At 36.9% G+C, this 25,797-nt stretch overlaps 1 protein-coding gene across 9 annotated transcripts; it reads right to left on the reverse strand.

Moving 5' to 3' along the window:
- Window positions 1-5,314: 5,314 nt before the first annotated feature.
- On the reverse strand, window positions 5,315-25,765 carry Slc35b3 (solute carrier family 35 member B3). Of its 9 annotated transcripts, none has more exons than XM_063259861.1 (11): window positions 25,625-25,751; window positions 23,904-24,021; window positions 20,573-20,748; window positions 19,101-19,222; window positions 15,681-15,835; window positions 14,099-14,206; window positions 11,256-11,353; window positions 9,256-9,348; window positions 8,734-8,845; window positions 7,030-7,099; window positions 5,315-5,945 (listed from the first exon to the last, which is right to left on the reverse strand). In XM_063259861.1, the coding sequence occupies exons 3-11, from the start codon at window positions 20,672-20,674 to the stop codon at window positions 5,795-5,797; spliced, it is 1,011 nt and encodes a 336-aa protein (XP_063115931.1). In that variant the 5' UTR covers window positions 20,675-20,748; window positions 23,904-24,021; window positions 25,625-25,751; the 3' UTR covers window positions 5,315-5,794. The 9 variants fall into 9 exon arrangements, with proteins under 9 accessions (XP_063115931.1, XP_063115927.1, XP_063115930.1 ...); XM_063259857.1 differs by having other exon boundaries at window positions 20,455-20,748; XM_063259860.1 differs by having other exon boundaries at window positions 23,856-24,021.
- Between the last annotated feature and the right edge of the window lie 32 nt (window positions 25,766-25,797).

Below are 25,797 nucleotides of genomic sequence, written 5' to 3' on the forward strand. Positions count from 1 at the left end.
TGTAAAGATACTCAGATATTTGAGGCATACAGGACCCCAGCCACCTACAATCCAAACAGAACTACACCCAGGCATATAATAATCAAAATTCCAGAAATCCAATATAAGAAGAGAATATTAAAATCTGTCAGAGACAAGAAACAGATCACTTACAAGGGAACACCCATCAGAATTACAGCAGACTTCTTGGCACAGATCATCAAATCATGAAAAGTGTGGGGGGAAATAATTCAAGCTTTGAAAGATAATAACCTCCAGCCAAGATTGATATATTCTGCACAACTGTCCCTAGAAATTAATGGAGAAACAAGGTACTTCCAGGATAAAGAGGAATTAGGGGAATTTGCAATCATCAATTCAACTCTACAGAGAATACTGCAGGACATTCTAAAAGAGAAAAATACCAAGATTCCATAAACAGTGGCAGGGAGGCCACAATGAATGGAGCAGAAAGCAAAATGAAGAAGACAAACTGACAACTAATGACAGAAAAAGAGCTCAACAGAAATGAGGCAGAGAAGGTTGGATGGTAGGCACAGCTATTTGGAGAAAACAAGACATCATAATAGCTAGTGCTGATTTAATATCATCTTGTTTTGAAGTCCCATCAAGCTTTTGTTCTTCTGTCTCTATTGGTCTTAACATGTTGTATCTTATTGGATTTTATATGTGATAATATAAACAAGAACTTTTATAGACAAGGAGATTATACAGAAACCATTGTTCATTTTCTGTTAATTGGTTCTAAATACCCTGTAATACTGTCATTCTCTTGAATGGTTTTACATTGTGTTGATATGTTTGATGCTACAGTATACAAAGTTATTGTCAAAGATTTCAAGGAAAGAGATACTATGGTAACTACTTTTATGTTGGAATATCTTATGGTGAAACACTATTTTGCTTAAAGGGTTATGTTCTGACCTGTGCTATTTTGTTGTTATGTCCTCTTTTATCTCAATCTCCTTTTTTATTATTTACTTTTTTATTTTTATCTTTTTAATTAAGGGAAAAAATAAAAAATAGGATATATTATAGTAACCCACTTTGATTTCCTATTAACTTGATTTGAAACCCTGTATTGCTCTCAGCATCCTGTTTTGACTGATTTTCCTCTATTTTGTTTTGCTTGCTAGTACCAAGTTTGAGAGAATAGGCAACAACTGTGAAGACAGTAAGACTCACTATGATGCCCATTCTGGTTTGACTATTATCTTCTTTTGAAGTCCTGTAATGTCTCCAATGTTTTGGTTTTCTTGGTTTTGTTCTTTACTGTTTTGTTCAATTTTATTATAACTGATGATACAGGCAATTCTTTTTAAGATAGCAAGAAGCATTATGGTAACCATTGTTGATCAGCTTGTCTTCTGTTTTTACATTATGTATGATGTCCATCCTTTTGAATTGACTGACTCTGTTTTGTTGATCCGACCCCGGGATCAATCCATGGGTCTCACCTGGAGAGGGATCGGGGATGGGGGCAGGGCAAGAGAAAAGAGAGATAGAGGCTTGGCGAAATTCCGGTCAAACCTCTTTATTTTTAAAAATGACTACAGCTTATATAGGGTGGAGGCGGGCCAAAGGCAGAAAGAAGGCATGAAGTGTTATCTGATAGGTCATCATCACATCTGGTTATATGATGTAAGCAGGAGAGGATTATGGGTAATGTAGGCAGGCATGAGGATCATGGGAAATGTAGGCTGAAGCAGGAAGTTTGCTTATGTCATAGGCATTGTAGGCAAGGGGAGGATCATGGGAAATGTAGGCTGACACAAAATGCCCTCAGGCGGGAGGGGCAGGGCAGCAGCAGCCATTGGAAGCTGCTCCCTACATTTTGTTATGTCAGATTTGGTTTTATTCTCTTCAAAAAGAAGTAATAAGAACTGTGGGAATAATAAAACCCAAAATGTATAATTGTCATTGTAAAAAAAGAAAGGAAAATACAGTGCTCTAAAGGATATAACTGCATGTATATTTAAGTATATAAGATAACCATATTACTGAGTTTTGTTGGATCATTGATCAGAACTGTTTGCAGTCTCACTGTTTGAATGTCCATTTTATATGCTTTAATTTTGTAACTTGAACAACTATTTCTAAGATGACAATATGTAATCTATTAACTAGTGATTCCCTGTTTATTTTTTCTGAAATTCTGTATAACCTGTACCCTTTTATTTTTTTAGTTTTTCTCCTTAAATAAAATTTTAAAAAAGGAGTTTTTTGCATCCTCACAATCTAGTATAAGGCCGGGTTCATAGTTGGTCCGGTAACAAGGGATGAATAAATGACGCTGTATTAAAAAGCAGGCACCTTAGTGTTGCTGCCTTACCCGATAACAAAAGATAAGCCAGTCAGTTCAATGAACAAGTACAATGACATTCAACAGAAACAAATTTAAAATGTAAGTGAAAACAAGAAAAAAAAATTTGCACAAATAACAGGGAAAACTTGTCCTGTGTTTTAACGAGCAAAGACATACATAGCAAAGATTTTGAGTGTGAAGATGGACAACTTGATAGTTCGATAATCTTTTTTTTGTTTTGTTTGGTACCGAATCAAACTAATGACCTCGTGCTAGCCAAGCAGGCACTTGTGCTGCTGAGCTAAACCCTCAGCCCCGACAGTTTAATAAACTCATAGTGAAGAATAAATGTGATTTGGTAATGCCTTGGTGTTTTTTTTTACAATGCTAAGCTGTATTATTGGTCGATTATCCTGTTCATATTTTACTAGGATTCTATACTTTTTGACATGGAAGAACCTACAATGTAAAACAGGTTCAAATTCTAGAATATGAAATGGGTTTGAGATGAAGATCACCTAGAGAAATTAAGAACATTAGGTTACAGCCAGAGAACGCTATCATTTAATAACAACTGCTGACCAGCATGAGGTCTGTGTGGGAATCTGATGCTGGCTTCCCAAAGGTAGGTCGGATGTTACAGGCTAATGAAGGGGACTGTCCCTGCGACTGCCTGCAGACAATAGTGGCCGGGCTCAGCGTTCCCAGGACACTCACGTTTCAGATCACATCCCCTCCTGTCCAGTTCACTAGAACCCCTGGAACTCAAGACAAGGTTTACTTTCTATCACAGTTTTATTGTAAAGGATAGAAGTTGAGAGCAGTCCAGAGGGACCCACAGGGCAAGGTTTGGGAGGGCAGCACACAGCAGGTCACAGGGGCTGGGGCTGTTACCCTTGGGATCGGGATGGACACCCTCCCAGGCTACCCAGTGAGCTTCTGTCGGGGAGTCACTATGAGACCCGTGTGACTGGTTGCAACATTTTCTTTCAGTCGGGAAATACTTAGACTGAGGGACTTTTTTACATTAACTTGGTTACTTCTGGAGTTAAATATTCATAGTGGGGTACAATGGACAGAACATATAAAGTACAACAAAGCTGGGTATGAAAACCAGTTTGTCACTATGTAGTAGTGTGATCTGGAACCAAGAACTGAATCTGGTTCTTCTCCCTTTGTATTTGTGAAAACGCAAGCATCTACTTAAAGCACTACAGAGCACAGACCAGACTGTGAGTTGGCAGAGCTGGCTCTAGAGCCAGAAGCACAATCTGTAAAGTGAGATGGCAACACACTCAGAGATGGCAAGGGTTAAATAGAGCACTGCACACACAGCATTCAGAATAGTGCCCAGTGCCCAACAAACGCTGAGAGATCAATACTTGCAATTATTATTTTTAATTCACTTATTGTAGTTGGTGAGATGAAATAATATTCATAAAAGACTACATTATAAAATCTGGCCTGCAGTCAATGTTGATTTCCTTTATTATAGAGATTTTTCTATTATTTCAGACTTCAGTACAAGTAAGTGAGGTGAAAGTTACCTCCATTTAATGGCAACAGTGTATAAAAGGTAAATTTGGCAAACATTCATTTTAAATTGACTGAAACGGGAAATGGGATGATGAGTTGGTAATAGGGTTATAGATAAAATATTTGAAAAACTGTGGGTAAAGAATGCCTTGTGAATATTGTGTTTTATCAAAGACTTGGAAAAGTTAACTGAAATTTTGTTTTATTTTGGTTTTTTGTTTGTTTGCTTGTGTTTTCTTGAGGAACTCACTATGCAGTTCAGGCCATTCCTGAACTCACCATATAGCCCAGGCTGTTCTCAAACTCATGATCCTCCTGCCTCAGCCTCCCAAATGCTGGGATTAAATGTGTGCACCAGCATGCTTGGCTTTTTTTTTTTTTTTTCCAGTACAAATCCTTACAGTCTTAAAGAGTTTGAGGCAGTGTAATGAAATACAAATTAAGACCTCTTTCATTAGACATATGACAAATTTAAAAAATGAGTATCACAGAACGCAAACAGAAGAAACAAAGCACACTTCCACTGTGACAGGCTCTGCCATGCCCACGCACAGGACAGGGTAAAGGAGTCATTAGAATACAATGGAATTTTAAGAATGACAGCAGATACTCCTATTATCTATCCTTAATAACTCTACTAAAAATACTGGAGTTACTAAGACTTGTTTGACCACTATCATTTAAATTGAAAAGGAAGATTAACAAGGTACTGTTAAACATGGTGGAAGCAATTCCAAAAACCACTAAAAAGGAGTGTTAAAATCTCCACTAGTTTAGACTCAAAGCTATGTATGCAGTTTTGCTCTGCTCTGAATGTTTATGTCCCCCCACTCCCTGGCTCTGGCCCCAGTCCATGTGTTGAAACTCTAACCTCTAAGGTGACAGGAATAGGAGGTGGCCTCTGGGAGATGATCAGGTAAACTCTCACGAATGGGATTAGTGGCCACCACAGGAGACACAGCAAGAAAACACCACCTCTGGAACCAGAAAGCAGCCCTCATCAGAACCCCCATTGGCCAGCACCCTCATCCTGGACTTCCTAGCACTCAGACAGTGAGAAAGGAATCCTGGTTGTCTGTAAAGTATCCAGCTTATGCAATTTATTACAACACCCTGCTTGGACTGAGGTAACATACTGTCTGTAAATCTACTTGTAAAGTTTATCCTATCTCATCTTCAAACTTTCGAATTAAATTTCACTTTTATAAGAAAAAATTCATATTTTATTTGATGATAATTTAAGACATTGATTACTTTCTGTTCAATTGAAAATATTCAAATCATTATTCTTGTGTGAACAGTAGCAAATTATTCTCGTCATGTACACTTACTTGACGCAAGATGGTAGTGACTTTTACTGTCTTCCCTACATTCTACATAAAACTTAAGTTGTGTTTTCTCAGAATACTTTTCTAGTATGAGAAAAAGACATACATTTTATAGCACATATTAAGCTTTACACCAACCTCCACCTCCTTCTATAACAAAATTTTATTAACACATTCCATAAAAATATCACAGGATAATTTTATTTATAATGAATATTATTCACTCTAGACTTAAATCATCAATTTACTCTTATAACAGAGAATCAATTCAAATAACACCAGCAAAATGGAATGTAGACAAAACAATGTGTTATTCCATGTCACTGTCTTTGATGGGCCATAATGATATCCAACTGGTCTTGCAACAGGGCCTCTGCCCAGTGACACTCAGGAAATCCTTCTCACTGACATTTTGCCGTAGCTGTGCTACATGCAGCTTTTGACTGTTAGAAGTCAAAGAGTAAAACAAGTGCTCTGAAGAAAGGCTGGGGCTGCAAAACCTTTTCACACATAATCTATCCAGGAAAGGTAGCTCGCCTTCGGATCCTCGGGCTCGGGACACACTCCTGGAAAGTTACCTAACGGTTTCCCTTCAAGCTGTTTTTTAGACAGGGTAAGTCAGTGCTTATACTGTCTGTGCCAACGTCCTTGTCTTCCTCACTTCCACTGCCTTGTTTACCAGCTCACGCAGCGACGGCAGTCTTATTTTATCCATATTCTTACTGTACACGTTGAGAAATATGCCCAGGACAACTAGCAAGCCAGACCACACATACCTGCAGGAAAGACGGAAGACAGGTTATTAAAATAACAAGGTTAAAAGTATCATGATCAATTCATAGTAATTCTGTTGAAGAATTACTGTTGAAGAATAAAATTTTGCTAGTAAAGGCCTATAATAACATTATTAAAATAAAAATAGTATTCTTTGGTCAGATTACATAGGACAGAATTTTGTGTCTTTTATGTTGAATGTATATAGAAGATGTATTTTCAAAATGACGTTCATTTATACTTTGGGGATCATAGTATACTCAAACTCCAATCTCTACTGAAGACTTAAAACAGTGGGTAAGTAAATCTGCCACAGGCCATCTTGGGATTCAACTCAGTCAGCTAGGATCTCAGGTGGGCAGAACATAAAAGGACAGAAAAGGACGATGAATCCCCCAAGAAGCAGGCCCATCACTGTAATTTAATTACTATACTATATATATATATATATATATATTATAACTCACTCATGTAAAAATTAATTTGTAGACAACCAACAGTCTACAGTATAATGATGAAACTTTTACTGTTACCCTGACCTACAGTTTGCTACGTTTAAGATTGAAACTTCATAATTGTCAACCAACATAAACTTAAATAATGCCAACTTTAAACAACAGACAGTTCTGAAAAGAGTAAACTTTTACAAAAAGTCAAAACCAAAATTAAATCATTAGGACACAGCTTATAGAACACTTCCCTACTGCAAATTCTTTGTGGAAAGAAATAAATCAAATAGTTCGAAAAGCATGTCCTGCAAATATATAATATTATGCACATGAGCAAGGGGGAATTCGTATTTATTCCTATTGGAAACAACATCGCTCTGATTACACAGTTTAAGTATAAAAAAACAGTACATTTAAGACAGAAAATTATAAATATTTCCAATACAGCAGAAGACCTATCAATGATAGATATGAGATCAAGATGAAAAGGATTCTTTAGAGTAAAAAGGAAAAATACACATTAATTTATGTAAAACTCAACACATTGCACAAAAAGTAAACGTTGAGAATAAGACTTTTAAAAGGTAATGTGAAATACACTATCTAAAAATTAAGAAATGAAAAAAAAAGTACTTACTGAAATGTGAAAGGTTTAGCGAAGAATATAAAGGAAAGTACAATGGTCATTGCTTTTCTTCCTGTTGTCACTGTAGGGGCAAAACACTGGTTTAGCATGTGCTTAGTAGTCCCTTATCATGGATTTGCTAACTATGTGCAGCCAAGTATATGACAGAGGACCTGCATGAGGTGCCAGGAACACCACGAAGTACCAACCAACCAATCCACAGCTCTCACTGCGCCCGCTTACAGCTGGCCCTCCCTCATCTGCAGGTCCCCAGAGCCTCCAGTTCCCTGCGCTTAGTTCATAACACAGGAAGGAATGAACACCAAACCAAGAGGCTGCTCTGGAAATGTGTTAGGGCCTGATTCCAGGTAGAAGAGCGGCTACTTCCAGCTGGGCACTCCTGCCAGCACCCCCAGCCAGGCGTGGACAGGTGACTAGGCTGTCCTGTGACCTGTGAGCAGAAGTGCTGTGTCTGAGTGCAGCTTTCTGGGAGGTTTCCAGAAAGGGAGAGGTTTATGTCCTCTTCTCCACTCCATCCCACTGTGAGCAGGAGGGTGAACCAGAGGGCTTGGTCACGGATGACTCTTGAGTCCTGCGGCAGCCAGGCGGCAAGCAGCGTAGCAGCCGGCGAAGCGCGGAGCGGAAGTCACACCGGGGGAGGAAGTCACACAGTCTGGCCAGAATCCTGACTCTAGCTGATGAGGAGACAGGTCGCTAACTCCCTGTGCCTCAGCCCGTCCAGATGTAAAGTGAAAAAAGACAGTGCCTACTTTTTAGCACCGTGGTGGAATTTTTTGGGGGGTGTGGGTACTGGGAATGGAATTCAGGACCTGACGCCTGCCAGGCCGGTGCTGTACCACTGAGCTAAATCCCTAGACCCTTGTGGTGGGGTTAAATGATTAATGGAAATAAAATATGCAGAGTGGCCTTTGGTACATAGTGAGGGCCATATATGTATTGGGTATTACTATCCCCATCTCAAGCTTTCTTTTACAAGAGTAAACGGAGACACACACACACACACACCCTGCCTACACTGTCAAGACAACGGCGGCATCCACAATCCTAGGAAATGATACAGCGCCCCGTCATGGGGGTTTCCCTGCACTGCTGCACATTCCTGCCAAACTGCACAAGTGCAACTTCTGTTCCTACAACTTCTGTTCCCACGGCGGGCGCACATTGATCACCAGAGACAAGCAAACCCAGTCTGGGGCTGTCCATATGAATGAAAGCATGTGGAATGAAAGGCCTAAACAGCTTTGTCTAAAATACACCTGTCACACTTAAAAAGCAAGAAAAGTTGAACAGCAATAAACTAACAGCTTGTAACGGGAGTATTTTCTTTGCAAGTATTCATCCCATCATACTTGAACAGCAAGTTCTAATGTATTTCAAGACTGACATCTAACCTTAAACTCAAACCTTCAAGAGACCAGCATGGTAGCTCAGCAGGAGGGCTGATCTCGCAGGAGCGAGGCCCTATGTTTGATTTCCAGCAACAATTAAAAAAAAATTTAAAACTTTAAGACAGATAACTAAGATAAAACATCCTTTTCCGTGGAGTTTTAAAGAAACAACAGGAGCCAAAGACTAAGCAGTCAAAAAATATAATACTCTGTTTAATGAAGAGAAGGTATTGTCTCTCTTTTGGAAAAGATCATCAGAGAAAATGCAAATCCTTCTTTCATAGTCTAGCAAGTAAATCCCTCCTACCTGTTACAGCAAGGAGTGCACCAAAAATTTTAATCAATGCCAGAACGAAAGAAATTCCAAAGTACCCAGTGAGGGAAAAAAAGAATGCATAACCGTAGGTCCGAATCGGATTCTGTAACAAGTAAGAACGCTTGTTAGATGAATTCAAAACAAACCCTGAGGTATTATAAATGAAATAAAATCACAGATTTTAATCAACTTCTTGAGCAATAATAAGCCATTTGACAATGCAGTCAAAGAAAACTATTTAGTTTTGATTAAATGGAAAAATAATGAAATTAAAAATCCTCCAGTTCTATATATATTATGAACCACTTAAAATTAACTTATAGGGTAGATCAAGGATAAAATAAATTAAAATACTAATCATTTCATTTCTGAAATAACTTCTGATCTGCAATATTACATTTGAGGAGTTATCAAATTATATCAACAATAGCCTTTTTTGAACCAGGGGAATTAGAAACAGAGAAAACTATTTAATGGAAGACATTTATTGAAAAAAATGTGTTTAACATTTACCTTTGAACAAAATGTCACTGCGGGGCCTAATCCACTAGTGCATGTCAATCCCAATAAAATGTACACAAAACCGATTGAGTAAGAGTACAAAACCTGGAGTAGATAAAATGTACAAGACTACTATCAAATCAGAAGTGGGAAATTGAGGGCTTTAAATACATAGTTTAGTAATCTACTCAATTGCACTCACACAAGAAAACAGTTTTATAGTAACAACATCATTTCTATATGGCCTCACTTTTTGGAAATGATGGTTGATTTTAATAGTTCAAAAGGTGATTTCTTATTTTATATACCAAATAATAGCAATTCAGATTTTACATATATGCTTACATAATTATTCACTTCTTGTGTGGCTTAATTACTGAATTTAAACTAGATTTTATTGTCAGCATTTCAAAAATGTGTACCAGCAAAAGAAAACCCTTATAAACTACTTATAAAACTGTAAATTTTAAGTCTGAAAAAGATATTAACCTGTAATGAAAGTGAGAAGTCCATGGCATATCTATGGCTTCATTTCCCTACTTCCCTGCCAACCTTTGGGACCTGGTTTATTACAAGGCTCATAAACATTATCAGCAGCAACAACGGCAGCACCTAACTTAGTACCTGCTGGGCGGCAGGCTGGGCGGCAGGCTGGGCTGCCACTCCACACAGATTACTCCATTAATTTCTAACAACCAACCTATGAGGTAACTGCTCTTAATTCAGTGTTCATTAATCAATCTTCAAATGAAACTAAAACACAGAGCGGAGAGCAGTGACCTAGGATATGAGCCGGGCTGTCTTTTCTAAAGCCTGCCATCTTAAGCACCACATTACATTCACCTTCTGACCACACGCCATTCTTTCTGAGGCCATCCTCACCTGCTGTGGAACAGGAGTGTGTAGGTCAAGAAAACCCCTATAGGATTAACGTCACTAGGATTTTACTTCGGATACCTCACCATGTGCTGAGAGAGGAGCAGGGAAGAATGTGCCTACGTGTCCTTAGTGCCATGCCCATCAAGGAGCTGGTTACACAACTAATGTAGGCATACACACAGCACTGTATAGAGAATAGATGCTGTTTACAGCAACAACAGAAAAAAGAAGGAACCCCAACAACTTTAGTAAGAAGTATACTGGATTTACATGAAAAAATCCTTTAATTTCTAACAAACATCAAAAAGAAAAACACTTGAATAAAAGCAAAAGTCATACCTTATTCTTGGGCTGAAAGAATCAACTGTATATATGCCATTCTCCCTAAGTTAATTTATAATTCAGTGCCATACCAATCACAATACCAATGGGATTTCTAGAGTATTTGGGAGTATGAGCACCCAAGAATAACTACTGGTAGTAATATTCTGAAAAAGAAAAGGAACAGTGGTGGCTAGTGCTAACAGATGGCAAATGTGTGTTCAAACTGCTGCTGCTGTATGTACTGGTTCAAAAAAGAATTTGAAAGAATTCAATTCTGAACCTTATAGTAGGATGTTATATAATGAAGAAGGCATTTAAAATAAGCTGGAGAAGCAGATTATTCAACAAATGTTTTTGGGACAAATGGATGGCCATATGGAAGACAGTTTTCTTCTTTTGCCTTAATTTTGGGCAGTAGGCATGGGTGGAATCTGTAAAACCTTAAGACGTGGTAAAGACCTTTATAGCCATGATACATAGCCAGAAGCTATGAAGGAAAAGATGAAATGGACAGTATTAAAATTATAAACCTCTATAGGGAAAATGCAAATATAAGAAATGATGTAACAAAGACTTCTTATAGAGAAACTATAAATTGATGAGAAAATGGATCAAATAGCTAGAAAGTTATTGGGAAAGGAAGTGGTCGTTTTTCCTTTTACCTTCCCACAACATTTGAATGTATGACTTTAATGAGAATAATGATAACACTAGTTTAAAAACACAATGCAAGTCATAGTTTCAGAAAATTAGGCACGCCACCAGGTTTTCGTCTGCCTGATATGAAGAGAAGGCGCGAGAGTACTTACCATTTCAGAATTGGAAGCGTTATGCAGTTTCATAGCTTTCTCTTGCACATTTCCAATGACAGCGTCTGCACACAGGGCCAGCGAGATGAGCATCACACCTTCAAGAAGGCAGAGAAATGGTGTCCTTATCTCAGCCTCTGGGCTACAATCAAGCTCCATGAGACGTTTAAATGGTCTCCACTCTCTTTCTTCTGTATAAACCATATTCATAATGCACACTCTTTATGCTTTCTAAGCTGTTTTGCTTAGTTACACCTGAAACTTAGGAACTCAGAAACAAAGGAGCATACATTCCTTTTATATTGAATGAGTTCCCCTCGAGTTTTAGATATTTCATCTCAACACATAATTCAATAGCAACTTTATTATATGACAAACAAACCATTTCAATTAACTTAGGTTTTACAGAAACAATTCTCTTTTATAATAGTGTTCGAGCAGTATGACAATATTGTTATCACATAATTGTAACAGCTACAATCTGTCACAAGAGCACCAGTCTTTCCTGTGAAACACATAGTATGCCGTGTGTCTGAGGACAGGCGATTCTAGTAACTAAGCATTCAGATCACCGGGCATAGCACTTCACAGAAAAGGCAGACCACCTGTGAGTCTGATGGGTTTACAGAAATCTCCTTTTTCTTAAAGTATAAGTGATCACACAGAGCAAAAAGAAGTGTATGTCCACATATGTATGCCCCTTGGTCAACTAAGAATTTTGAAGATTATTCTTAAATTTTATTCTTTTAAATCTACGTTTGGTATTTATTGCCTAATCATATATGTTTTATTCACCAAACTTGATTATGAATGCTTTTTTCCTAGTTTCAAGTAATAAATCTATCTTCAAAAGAAGAAGCTGTGAATTTTGAAGCTCCTCAAAGGAATATCCTAACTGCTGAAAGACAGTTCAAAAATATTCCTAAAGGATTCTTAGCAATTAAACAACACAGAAGCTCGGAAATTGTATCCTAAGAAGAATATTTTAAAGGGAACATTTATTTGAGTAAGTGTAGACATATAGTTTACAGATTCATATTTTTGTCTTTAATCACTACTTTAATATCATCTCTCGTTTAGATAATACAGTAGACAAGAAGAGCGTACGGGTAGGTGCTTATCTATTATCCTTCACAATTAAGTAAGGCTGGACTCACCCTAAAAATATGCCCGCGGGACTCGGAGCAGCGGGCACCTGTGCGGTGAGAAGTGTAGACCCCTGGGACCCTCTCCTCCTGCTGCCACCCCTACTGCGATGGGACTTCCCACCGCTACTTTCCACCTCACTCTCTCCCCCGTGACTGCATGCGAGGCACCTTCTAACCAGTGTCTGCTTCACTGGCAAAGTATAACGAGGCCTGCCAATTTCCTCATTGTTACACTGCAAAGAAATTCAGACCATTTGAATTCTCATCTCTTCTTGCAAATTCAGTGCCTTATCTCACTGCTCTTTCAGTAAGCCAATTCCCTGTGGTTTCAAGTATTCTTTAGAGTCCAACATGTGAGAATGAAGCGTTCCTAAAAAGCCTAGACAGTGTTAGAACTGCTGAAAGTACAGTGTAAGTTTTCTCTGAAATCAAGCTGTGAGCGCAAGCACTCTAGTTTAAGGAGTGGGAGAGCATACTCGGTTCCTGTGGATACTGAAGGGCTGATTACAGGAGGCAGAATTGCCTACAGGTAAATTCAGTAACTCAGCTAGGTTAACCAGGTAAGTAAGGAAGACTCACTGACAACTGATAAGATATGTATCTTGGGTAGAACAGTGAAGCAGATATAAATTGAATTTTTTCATTATCTAATGGTTTGGGTTTTTTTCTTAAAATAATAATGCTGTGCATTTTCTGGTATTACATTATTATTACTATTATGTTTTCCCAGAAAGTCTTTGAAGATCTAGATACTTCTAATACTATTTCTGTCAGATTAGGAGACTGGATGACACTAATGTAATCTTTCTGGTAAAATTCAATCATTTAAGAAGGATAACAATGTACATATAATATATAATATACGAAGGTATTCACAATGTTTCAAAACATTTCAAAAAATGAAATTAAAAACAATTATTACTGTGATTCCCTTATGACCCATGTTTACACTTCCAATACAACTCATGAAAAATTAATCTAGGGGCCAAGGATATAGTTCAGTGGCATAGTGCCTGCCTGGAAAGCGGGAGGTCCTGAGTTCGATTCCCAGCAACAAACAACAAAGAAAAAGATCAATAGATCATTAACTTGGTAAAGATTTTGACTAGACAGGCTCCTGTTACATCAAAATACAAAGGAATTAAAAAAATGTTCTATTTCAAGTTGTGGTGTTTTTAACAGAACCAATATATCAACTCTGAACACCTTTTAGATATGAGAGTCATAGATACTGTTACGGCTTGAGTCTGGATGTTCCCCCAAAGCCTCATGCAGTCAGGGAGGTGGGCTTCGAGAGTCTGTGAATGATTCATGGTCCAGTGCTGGGACTATGAGTACAGTGCTACACCCAAGCGAGCATGGAATATATAAGGAACAGAAAGAATATAAGGACAGAAAGAGTCTCTTTCCGTGCTCCTCCCTTTTGCTGTCTTCCACCACCATGAACTGCTGTTCCTCTGCCATGCCTCCCTGACTTACAGCTGGCTGATTATGGACTGAAACCTCAACAACTCTGAGCTGAATAAATCTTTCCTTTCTTAACTTTGGATGTCAGGTATTTTGTCTCAGCAACAAGAGAAAAGTAACCAAGACAGATACCATACCATCATTTCAAAGCCTTATGAAATTTTAGAAAATCTTACTCTAAATTAAAATGTGTATAATAGAATCTAGGAAGATAAGTGACTTGCTTACCTGTCAGGTTGAAGTTTGGTACAACTGTGCTGTCAGCAAGAGTGAACCAGATCAGGCCCAGGCTCATACATAATGCAGCAGACACGTCTACCATATTGTACCGCTTTCCTGTAAGAGACGAAGGTACGCTCTGCTTCATTACGCCAACAATGAAGTCTGGGGTTAGGTCTATGTGTTTATCCAAGCAATCAGGGATCTGATTTTTATATCTTATGCCAAAAATATAAACAACACTTAGATCAAGGCATGGGATAGTTACAGAGCAGCTTCTGAAGAATAAAATCTAAAATGAGCACCAATATACCTTTATAAACTAGAAGTGCAATCATATTTCATCTGTTTTGTGAATGAAACATGTACAGTCACGCATCACCTAACAATAAGGACGTATTTGGAGAAACATGTCTTTAGGTGTCTTTGTTGTTGTGCAAAAACCACAGAGAATACTTACACAGAGTAAGAGCTATGATGTTATTAGGAGACACTATTTACAGGATCACTGTCCTGCATGTAGTCCACCACTGACCAAAACATTATGCAGTACATGATTGAGTTTTGGTAGAAACTGACAAGAATCACACATATCCACAAACATTTAAAAATTCTGTAGCAATAGTGCCATTTTTATTTAATGGTTAACAAAATGGCTATGAATTTTCTGATAGTGAGTTTACAAAGGAACTAGAGAATGACTTTGCCTATATAAATACTGTTTAACTATTATACACCATAAACAAGGCATAAGGAAGTTATTTTATTGTATCTGTATATTAAAAACTAAAATGTAGTGTTGCTGTTTGTGAGGAAATATACGTATGCACATTTGGGTTCTAAATGTGATTTTTAGTAGGGACTGAGGTGAGACTGTTTCTTCTATGTGAAGCATTATCCTGAAATGATATGTGAAGTTACTGACATACACGCTTTCCTTTTAGTAAGTTCTTGGGGAAGATTTCTAATGCACAAAATGAAGTCAGGCTGCATGAGAACTTTAGTGACACAGAAACACTTGATTACGGAAACACTACACTGCTCAAGGCAGGCAACGTGAAGAAAAAAATGACTTCTTTCACTGCCTGTTGCTGATTACTTCCTCCTTTCCTCGTATTTCCACACAGATGATAGCTGGGCTGGAGCACTAAGATATAAATAAGCCAGCACGGTTAGTTAAAGGAAAAAAAAAAGCAAGCAGTTCTGCTCAGAGGAAGCTGTATCTTAATACAAAAACTACACACTGAGCACTGGAGGGAGAGTGCAGCCCTGAAGGACAGAGTAAAAGAACCGGGCAGAGAAACTCTGCAGAGACTTCGGAGCTGGGGCTTCAGTATGCCAACACTGAACTGGTGGGAATGTGTTAAACTCTACATAAAATAACACATTATTTTCTTCTTTCACTCCAAGTCCAAATTATTGATCCCGAGGACCATCAGGTAAGTATCAGCAGTTTACTATACCTTCTAGTATTAATAGAGTTGTTACAATGCCTAGAAAGCGTACTAAAAATATTATAGTGATTCGTCTTTTTCCTAATGCTAGATGCCATGAAAGTTTCAAGTAGTATGGAAATATATCATTACTATACCTTGGATAAAAACTCCTCCTACCATAACAGGAATCAGTTTGCAGCACTTGAAGATGACTTGGGTAGGGTAATTCAGGTAGCCCAAGGAAGTGTTTGAGAGCCCCATAGTACCCACAGTTAGAAAAGCTATTATCATGTAGGTTTTTCCTGGTATTCTGTAAAAGACAATTTTTAAGATCTTCATTTTGGGACCTGATTCATAATGCTTTAAGATAGTGTGTTTACAACTTGTAAATGTCGAATTCCTTTTCTAATTTCTACTTTCTATTTCTGGAAATATCTGTAGAAGCATCATTATCTCTTACAGCTGCAGCACTGTTCAAAAGAATGTTGATAAAAATCACAATTAACCTTTATTTGATCAATCATAAAAGAGGTCTCTCAACTATGTGAAAATATATTGAGAGTTCCTGAGATTTTTACTGAAGGTATGCATGCTGATGCAAGAATAGCAGTTCCAGCTGTAGATAAAAATCATCGCAACTAAATTTAGGAAAAAGAGATTATGTTTTGAAGTAATAGTAAAAAGCTCCTTATCGCTAACTTTTTAAATTAATTTTAAACTTTTGTTTCCTAATATTTCCATCTAGCATCAGGAAGTATTTTTATCCATTCTACTAGAATAATCTAAACAGGACTTTTCCAGAAAAAGTGCAGACTTTAAAGCTTAAGATATGATTTTTATTGCAATCATTTTACAAATCACTTCTCTGTATTCCATATAATGCTATAATAATCAACCTAATGATGACGTATCTGTCTTTTGCCTCATAATCTCAAATCTTTTAACTCTGGTTTTATCTGAATTTCATTAAGAAGATTTCTTCATTTGGCAGCTTTAGTATTTTGAGCCATAGTGTGAGCATCTGCTCATTTTGATTGGTATATAATGGCCTAAAACACCATGAGACATTGTTCACATAATTTGTTTATGCTACTGAGTACTTTTATATAATTTCCATTTGGGATTTGTAATTGTGTTTAAGGTAACATAATTCCTTGGTATATTTTACACAGATATAAGGTAAGATAATCTACTGGAAAAATGCAATTCAAGGCATCATTTATATTTCAGTGTTGAGTACCTTTTACTTAGTACACAGTCAACATCAAAAACCCACTGGAAATAACTTGTCCTGCCTGTCTGCAGCAACAGTGCACACGAACAAGAAGAACCACAGCACACATCATAATCAAGGAGAAACTGCGAATAGCAGTGGCCAGAAAATAAAAATTCAAATCCACAGAATTATAAGAAATCATTAGAAAAGCAGCACAGTACAGGTAGAAAGAAAATGAGGCTGAAACTCAGGGGACCTAAATTCAAAAGATTCCATCTGAGAGCAACTTTCTGTGTGATCTCATAAACCCTCAGCACCACTCCCTTAGGTCTTTGTTTTTCTTGATAAAAAGAGAAAGCTGGATTTTTTCAGCTTGCCTCCAGGATTCTCATTGTTTCTCTTATTTAATACCTCATCTGTTCATTACTTTTTTCAGAATGGGGGAGAAATTATAATTTAAAAACTCCTTCAAAGCCATTTTGATGAATCTCCTTTATTAAAAAATTAATCGAATGCACAAGGCAATACCTAGTGAAAAAGTATGATCAGGTTATTAAAGTTTACATACAATACGCTTCACACATATAAACACAGTGAGACTCAATATGACTGAGAAAGTCAAAACATTTCTGGAGGTCTTTACAGGCCTATTAAGAAACACACCAAAACCAAAATTCATTGTTTTCCACTTTGAAATCCTGTTTGCTCTCCACTGCATTGCTACCTATTTAAATTTATGAAGAGACGGGGCACTATACAAAGAGCTAAATAAAAGTCTAAAGAGCAAAAAAAGAAACTCAAGATAGGGCGAATTTTCATAACAAATTTTTAAGATGGCTTAGAAAGAATAGGTTTTGATTCATAATTATATTTATTTTAAATCTGTAAATTTTCCCCAATTTTTTCACTTACGCTTAAACTGAACAATTGTTTTGGTTTTGAATATACTATGGGCATATGTGGATCGTATGTTGGGATACGATCCCACTCCCTAAGTTGTCTGAGGAGCGGAGATGGAGGGGTTTTTCTCTAAGAAGCAACCAGCAATACATCAACGCCTGACAAAGACAGCATTAGTGTTCTTAATAGCAATCAGAACCCAGCAGTTTGCAACTGGTGATGAATCAGAAAGCTTTCTTTTATTCTTGACAGATATACGACTTTTTATTCTATCATCCATGGGTGTAACTTACAGTTTTGAAGTAGAAAATAAAATTCTCAATTTAAACATTTTCTCTATAATGGCTATAATAACGTTTTGGTAACAAAATTAGATCCATGAAGAAACATGTGTCATGGTTCCTTATTCCAGGAAGAATCCTGTGTCATAAATTTGAATAATTAAAATTGTAGAATACTTCAATTCATACTTCAAAACCATTTCATGTAGAAAAGTAAGACTCTGCAAGAAATTATTTTTAAGGATGAAATAGTTATATAAAAGACAGAATGTCTTTCTTGTATTTTAATTGCTCAATATGCATGAAGCGATCCCCAATACTGTGGGACCCATGTGGCAGACATTTTTCCATGGGGACAAGGAAGGGTGGGACAGAAGAGGTTGGGGATGATTCCAAAGAGCACACAACCTAAATTCCTCAAAAGCCAAGCGCAGCTCACACAGGGGACGGGAGTCTTTGCCCGCCCCTCACTTCTCACCCCTGCTTCCTAACAGGGGCTCCCGCACTAGGCTATGCTATGACAGGATGACCTTACTTGTCGTATTTACCCCCCAAAAGTTCAAATTCCTAATCCCTTTCTGTTTATAAGCAAATACTATGCCATAACAATATATCAAGACATTTTGCAGATCTGGTTGCTTGTTAATTTAGGAGATATCCTCAAATGGAACAGTTTTGGTTTTAATAACAATAATTGAAATGTGTTTCTCGAATGCTTACAAATGCAGATCTCGGCTACTGGACATCTCCTGACAATGTTAGCTGGATAAATTCCATGAATCATTACCTTCACACTTTAAAAACCATCATAAGAAAAAGATACTGATTATTTTACTCTGATGTCAGTTGCACTGTAAGTCTTTCAACAGCCACACTTACTTCAGTGAACTTTATAAAAACCTACCAGCATCTGAACACTTCCTCATGTTTTAAGAACATATACTGGACCATACATTTAGCCTTTTTTAAAAAAACATTAGAGACCTAACTTAGAGACCATAGAGACCTTTTTTCAGTGTACATTTAAATATTTATAATTATTGTTAAATTATACTCAAGGAGGTTCTGATTAGATGTGTCAGGAAATATAAATTTTATGCATATCCAGAATGGTGAAAACTTTAAAACATGCAACTAATACTAAAATATTTTCAACTAACAAAGACCAAGTGACATACCTTCTCCTTTTGTCCTGAGTAAGCTGAAATTCTATTAGGCCAAATATGGAGTAAAATGCAAACTGCATCAAAGTCAGGTACCAGCCATAAGGCTTAAACCCCTCCATTGAAAATATTAATTCCTGGCAAAAGACAACCAAGTTGTTAAGTTCAAGGGGGCAGACCAACTTTCTCACCGTAAATTCTTACACACACAATATTCTAAAAGGAACCAAGCCACATCAATACCAGCACCAACACCAATCAGCTTACAAGGCTTCTTACAGGTACATTTACAGGGATAGAGGCCTTTCTCAAAGAACTGACACTAGATACCCAGGTTAAAAATCAACACAAAATTACTGTAAAGCAGCACTACCTATGTTTCCTTGTTTAAAAAATAAAGATTTGCCCAAAACAAAGGTGGCTGATTCAAAATGTCTTATAAACAGCGTATTTTACTAGAAGTAAATGTCCATCTCATGCCTATTTTTTTTTTGGAGCAACATGGTCAGTTCATATCAGTAATGTTATTTTTTCAAAATCTTGTACCATAGATTATATAAAACGTTTCCTTATATAGGGAATGGTTAATTTATCTAAAATAATATTTTATTAAGTAATGTCCCTATCAATTACTGATAAGTCATTTTAAGCAAGTCATTAAAAGGTTTCTAATAGTCATCTGGACTAATCTTAACTGAATAAAATAAAACAAACTTTTTACCTTGCGTGTGTGTTAGCATGTGTATGTCACTTACACTACCAAACCCCACCCATGTTCTTTGAACTATCTTCCTATGCAATTACATCTAAGAATAGCAATGTCCATTTTTACATAGTAAAACTGATAAGGCTACAAACAGTAGTTGGAACAATTTATCCAACTTAAAATAAAACTTCACACATTCTAGTTCTAGAGTAAAATAGCTAATCAAACAAAAAATTTATTATACCTAATTAAATTTAGGGGTTCTATTTTTAATTTATTTTTCTCTTCTACCTTTACTGAACAGAAAAAATGTTGCTCAACAAGAAATACCAATCTCTACATCTAACTGTCATTCAGTGTGTATCTTTCACCTTGCCTCCCGAGTGCTAGGATTACAGGTGTGTGCCACCATGCCCAGCTTGCAATGTTAAATAATTAAACATTCATTTTTATTAATTTGGCAAGATCATCTCTCCATGGTCTTATTCTCCACTAAAAATTTAACTCCAAAATTTTGATCTTTTAAGTTAACTTAAAGAAATCTTCTCTATTAATATACAAAAACTCCAATTTATGAACACTGGTATCTTGTAATAAGTGCCTACAGTAGCATTAAATGCTATCAATAATTAACACATTACAAACAACAGCTATTTTTTTTACCTGTAAATATCCATAAATTAGGTAAAATACAAAAACGCCAGCAACGCATATGAAAAACTGAGTAAGTTTGTTAAATTTGCTCAGATTTATGCCAAGCACTACAATGTCATCAACTGACTTGATGTGGGGTGACATTGTTTGGGTTTTGGGCGGCATGCTGATAGAGATGTATTTCCTGGAGTTGTTGAACTTGAGATCCATTGTTCTTATTTTGCTGCATTCAGTTCTTCCACAGTTAGCTTTATTGGTTTCCTCTTTTTCATTCAGTCTTTCTTCTGCTTGCTGTGCCACGTTCTAAAGAAGGAAATAAGCAATTAAAATGTTTAGATTCTAAAGTATTATGCTCTAAATAATGTTTACTTTAAACTCATGCAGATAAAACATTGTATCTGTATATTAATATATTATTTCAGCTTCCAAACTGCAAAAATAACTACTTTCCAATTTACTTTTACCCAATAAAGACAGTAACTTGATTATGTATGTATTTCCATAGCAACAATCTAAAAGCTAATCTAGTATTCATTTCATCAAACTAAGCATGACACATTTTTATATCTAGTAAATATGTAATTTTAAAAGCTCACAATAGTTTATGTATTAAAGTCAATCATGTACAGAGTAAGGACTGTGATGTTCCATTAAACACCAAAACAACTGTAAAATACATTTGCTTGTGATGTTAAAGTCACACAGCTGTTAAGTTTTATGAACTAGATTTTTTAGAGCTAGAGAAAGAACAGTATGCTTTAGTATCACTTACGTTACAAGAAAACTTTCCTCCCCTTTGGAAAAAATCATTTTAATTTTAAAAGTCTCTGGGGAGTAAAAGACTAGAAAATGTGTCATCTTTTGTTAGTCTCTAGAAAGAAATTATTCTGAAAAAAACTATGAAGGCCCATGTATGTCTCAATTTCTCTTTGGACTTATAAAAAATTGAAAAATGAATTTCACAAATTCTTTAGCAAAACCTAAAGAATTATAACAATTAAAGAACAGAACACACTTATGAAGAAAAATTATTTTCCTAGAAAAGACTCATTATTACAATTCCAATGAGAACAAAAATTTAGACACTGAGGGCTGAAGTCATAAGAATAGTGCTGAAAGCATCCCTTTAGAAATCTTTCAAAAGAATTGTCACAGGATGGTAAAAAGGTAGGAATTATGGTTGTCATTTCTAATATGCTGATTTATAGAGATTAACTAGGCCATAGTCAGCAACTTAAATGAGGGGTAAGCCCCTGAATACAACCTGTAACTAACAAGACTCAGGTACAAAACATTTGTTTTTCATAAGCCCTTTCATATTTCTAAAGAAAAATGTACAAAAACTAAAACAAAAGTCTGGCTGTTTCTTTTGTTTTATTCTTTTCCTTTGTTCTTGCTTCCCACACTCTATTTCAATCAGTTACCTCAAAGACCTTTTACACCATCTTGTAGATAATCACTTTCTTTACAAATTATGCTTTATCATCTCTAAGCACTTGATCAAAAAATGAATGTTGAAGGAACAAAACACTTAACAATTTTCTGTGCATAAGCACCATTTAAATAAACCCAGCAGCACACTCGTTTGTAAGCTTCTTTTCTCCAAGTTCTATTTTGGAAAGATAGCACAAACTTTCAAACATCCTTGCTTTTGGTTCATGATGTCCTTTCAACCTCATGTCTTCTGCCCTGGGTCAGACTGTGAAGTTAAACTTTAATGTCCCTTCCTTTTTAACACTGTCCCTAACTTCCCCAGCTGGGAGAAGACAGCACTTGAAAAGTAAGACTGAAATCTTACTTGTCTAGTTAAAAAAAATTAACTGTGCCCTCTTCAGTAACTCAAAAGAGGGGTCAAGGTTCTGAGTACGACTTGGAACTAACAATGCTCAGGGATCACAACATTTGTGCCTTTTACCTGTCAAATACCCTGCACCCAATAATCAATGAATCAAATAAACTGAAACTTCCTCTGGGTATTTTAAAACTTCTGCTGTCATCACTCAGAGGCTTGGATGTGATTTCTGAAATGGACCATGGTATTGGCATAGATTATGGGTATAATGGCAAATCTTGCAGAATACAGAGATAGGGAGAAAAGTGTACATAATGATTATGTATTTACATACATGTATAGAATAAAACTAGGAAATCTCTTTTCTGCCTTTATTGGCATTAGAACATTTCTCCAGAAAGCAACCCTTTCACAAAGTCACTTTTTTCTGTGAGGTTTGCAGTTCAGCAAAACACAAAGCATATTTTAATGATTCATTACAATTATGGCTAATACAAGAAGGTAGTATGATGTGGTTCTTTCTTCATGCTTTGAAATTTAGATCTGAACTCAAGGTCAGGTTTTGCTACGTAAGAGTGAAGGTGTCTTGCAGGAAATTATTTAACTTTTCTGAGCTTTAGGTTCTGTATTTCAAATAGAAAGGAGTTTTAAAAATGTTTTTTGTTGGGGCTATGAGAAATAAATGTAGAAGTGCCTAATATATACCAGGACAGCCTATATATTGTTATTATCATTCAAGTTTTTAGAAATATCCCTGGTCTGGTCTGGTGTGCGGAAAATGATACATTCCTCTGACATGTAGCTGGAAATATGGACCTGGATTTCGAAGCCAGATTTCTCCGAATGCTACTCTGATATCCCCATGAAGCTTCTCTAGCACCTCATATTAAAAATGTCCAAACATGGACATACTGTTTTCCTCCTCTCTCTCTTCTACCCATCTTTCACCCTGCTCCATATGAAATCTAATTATGCTGCACCCTTAAGATTGTGTGTTAAAAATTAACGTCCTAGATTCTCAAAGTACATTATATGTATTTTAATAGATATCTACACTGTAATAGAATATTTTTTTGTTCTGTACTTTTTCTACAAATACATGAATTGCATAAGGCAAGAGACAATTCTCCTTCAAATGATCTAGCATAAAACAAAAATGTAAGCAATTAAATGAAGGACTCCTTTGTACTCTAGTATTTTTACTGCCAACTATATTGCATTTCCAATTACACTGTATTTCAAACCACAAGTGGATAGCAGGAAGATACTTAACAGAAAGAACTAGGTGAGGGACTGAAATTGTATGGTGATATATATTATGCTATTCAGTTATCAAAATTTACAAAACATAACAGAATATTTTAATGAGGAGCAAATATTTTCTAAAAATGGGCATGATTACGCAACACAAGAAATATAATAAAGTCAACAAAAATAAAATTTTGTTCATTTGTTTGTTTTACTGGAAGAACTGAGTATAGAATATTTCTAAATTATTCTCCCTTATATGGTCTCTCTTCCAAATGCTAGTTTGAGGATAAAGAATAGCTGTAGCGTTTTAAAACAACAACAAAAACCCAAAATACAACAACAACAAAACACCCAAAATAACACACACCATTTCATCAACATTATTCTGTTCCTTCCCACCATTTAACATCCTTACTCCTGATAATCACACGAGCTGTAGAAATAGGCCACACATGGAACTGACCACTCCAGCACTATCCTTTTGAAACATGTGCAAAAATATCAACATCTCTTCTGAATATCCCACAAAGCATCTGAAATGAACAGGGAAAAAAATTCACTTCCATTGCTTCCCTGAAGCATGAGTACCACAAAACTTGTCATTTAAAGCCCTGCTTTTAGAATGCAGTTTTGTATTACTAATCAGCAAGTGTGACTGATGAAACCTCTGATACTGAGAAACTGATCTCTCATGTCTGCTATCTATCATTTCAACACTGAAGGCTGATGTTATCATTGAGAGAAACAGCCAAAGTACTTACGGTGCAGGGGAGAATCAAATATGGATTTAAAAACAGTTAACAGGTTGCTATCCTATGAAGTTCACTCTAATTTCTGAAACTAAAATAGAAATAATCCACAGCTATGAACCACTGCTTGAGGCCTCTTCCTAAATACTAGCATTTAACTTTGGTTCCTCGAGGTTCAAATAATAGCTAAAAGGGAATTACAGACAGAATTTGCAGCACATCCTGAACATTTAAACATTTTAGTGATAATACTGACTTACAATGACCTACTGAAGTAAATTGATTTCACTTTCTCAGTCTAGTCTTTTTCAACCTACACAACTCCTACAACGGTACACTGAAGAACGGTACACTGAAGAAAAACCGGAAAAACATGATTCCACTCATATTCTGACACATTCAATATTACAAATGGAAAGATCTCATTAATTCTGCCTTGAATAAAGGCACTTGGGCTATTAATCATGGTCTATGGCATATGATTATCAAACAGAAAAACAAAATACTTCTCTTTTTTGGTACATATTTTGTTATACAAAGTTCAGGAAACTGCAAATTTAAGTTTCTTTTTTCCCCGCAAAGGAGAAAGTTAAAATTTAGGGCTCAATCTTACTGAGTTATTAACGCCGTCCAAATTATTTTCAAATAGTGAATGTATCTCTTTCAATTCCCAAACTGTCTCAATTCACTGAAAAGAGTTTAAATTTCCAGAGGTTTGATAACCCACGGTAAAAAGAATGTAGATGCACAGCATCTAAAAAAAATTCTGTTGCACACCGAATCATTCCCTCTTCCAACAGTCTTTCAAAAGCAAAAAAGGGGTGAAGGAGAGGATTCAATTGCAAAGACTGGAGGAACCTGCAGAACTCTTGCTGACATAAATTTACCAGTTCGGGGAGAACAGTCACTTCCAGGGCAAGATCAACAGACTGGACATCTGAGTACCACGGAGTACCCTAAGTGAACCCAGAACCCGGAAGTGGCTCTTATCCAGGAGTTATCAGTTCGACACAACTGCGAGGACAACCTAAATGACCCCTGAACGTGGCCTTGTCCAGTGACTCCACAAATGAGGCCCTGAAGGCAATCTCTTCAGGCCATGAGGTTAAAGGGAGGAAAAGGAACAGTGCTTTACCCCGCATATCGGGCTGGGCGGTTTCTGTTCCTTAAGGAAGGAAGTCACCCGCTCCTGTCATCCTGGTCTCAAAGGTTCCCCGACTGCTCGTTCTGGACGAAAGTGACGGACAGCGTCTAGCATTTCTCAATCCCAAACATTGGAAGGGTGCAGGGGGCACGCCCACCCCCAAGTCCGTGTGTCTCCTGGAAGGGTGACTCTAACTCGGGTGGCACCTCTAGCGTTCCCCCTCCCCAGGTTTCTCGCCATCACCTCCTCTTTTTCTGCCTCTTCCTTCTCTGTTACTCCTGCACTTTCCACAGCCACAGTCGCTTCGCCCGAAGGTGCTCGTTTTGCCGGCGCCGGCGCGCCACTTCCGCTTATGTGTCCTGAGGCGCGTGCGCAGGCGCGCGGCCCCGCCTCCTATGCGTCCCGGGGGCTATGCC

This window comes from Cavia porcellus, unplaced genomic scaffold, assembly GCF_034190915.1.
Source record: "Cavia porcellus strain 051 isolate PalLab524CR breed Dunkin Hartley unplaced genomic scaffold, mCavPor4.1 scaffold_13, whole genome shotgun sequence".
In the NCBI taxonomy this organism is placed as follows: domain Eukaryota; kingdom Metazoa; phylum Chordata; class Mammalia; order Rodentia; family Caviidae; genus Cavia; species Cavia porcellus.

Excerpts from the sequence above, each read along its gene's own strand:
- Slc35b3 (XM_063259854.1), bottom strand. The coding sequence starts at position 23,897 with ATGTTAAATGGTGGGAAGGAACAGAATAATGTTGATGAAATG. Across the intron at positions 19,223-20,454 it reads TAATTTATGGATATTTACAG|GAATTAATATTTTCAATGGA; the intron begins GTAAAAAAAATA and ends GTCTTTTGCCAG. Across the intron at positions 11,354-14,098 it reads ACCAAACTTCAACCTGACAG|GTGTGATGCTCATCTCGCTG; the intron begins GTAAGCAAGTCA and ends GCCTTCTTGAAG.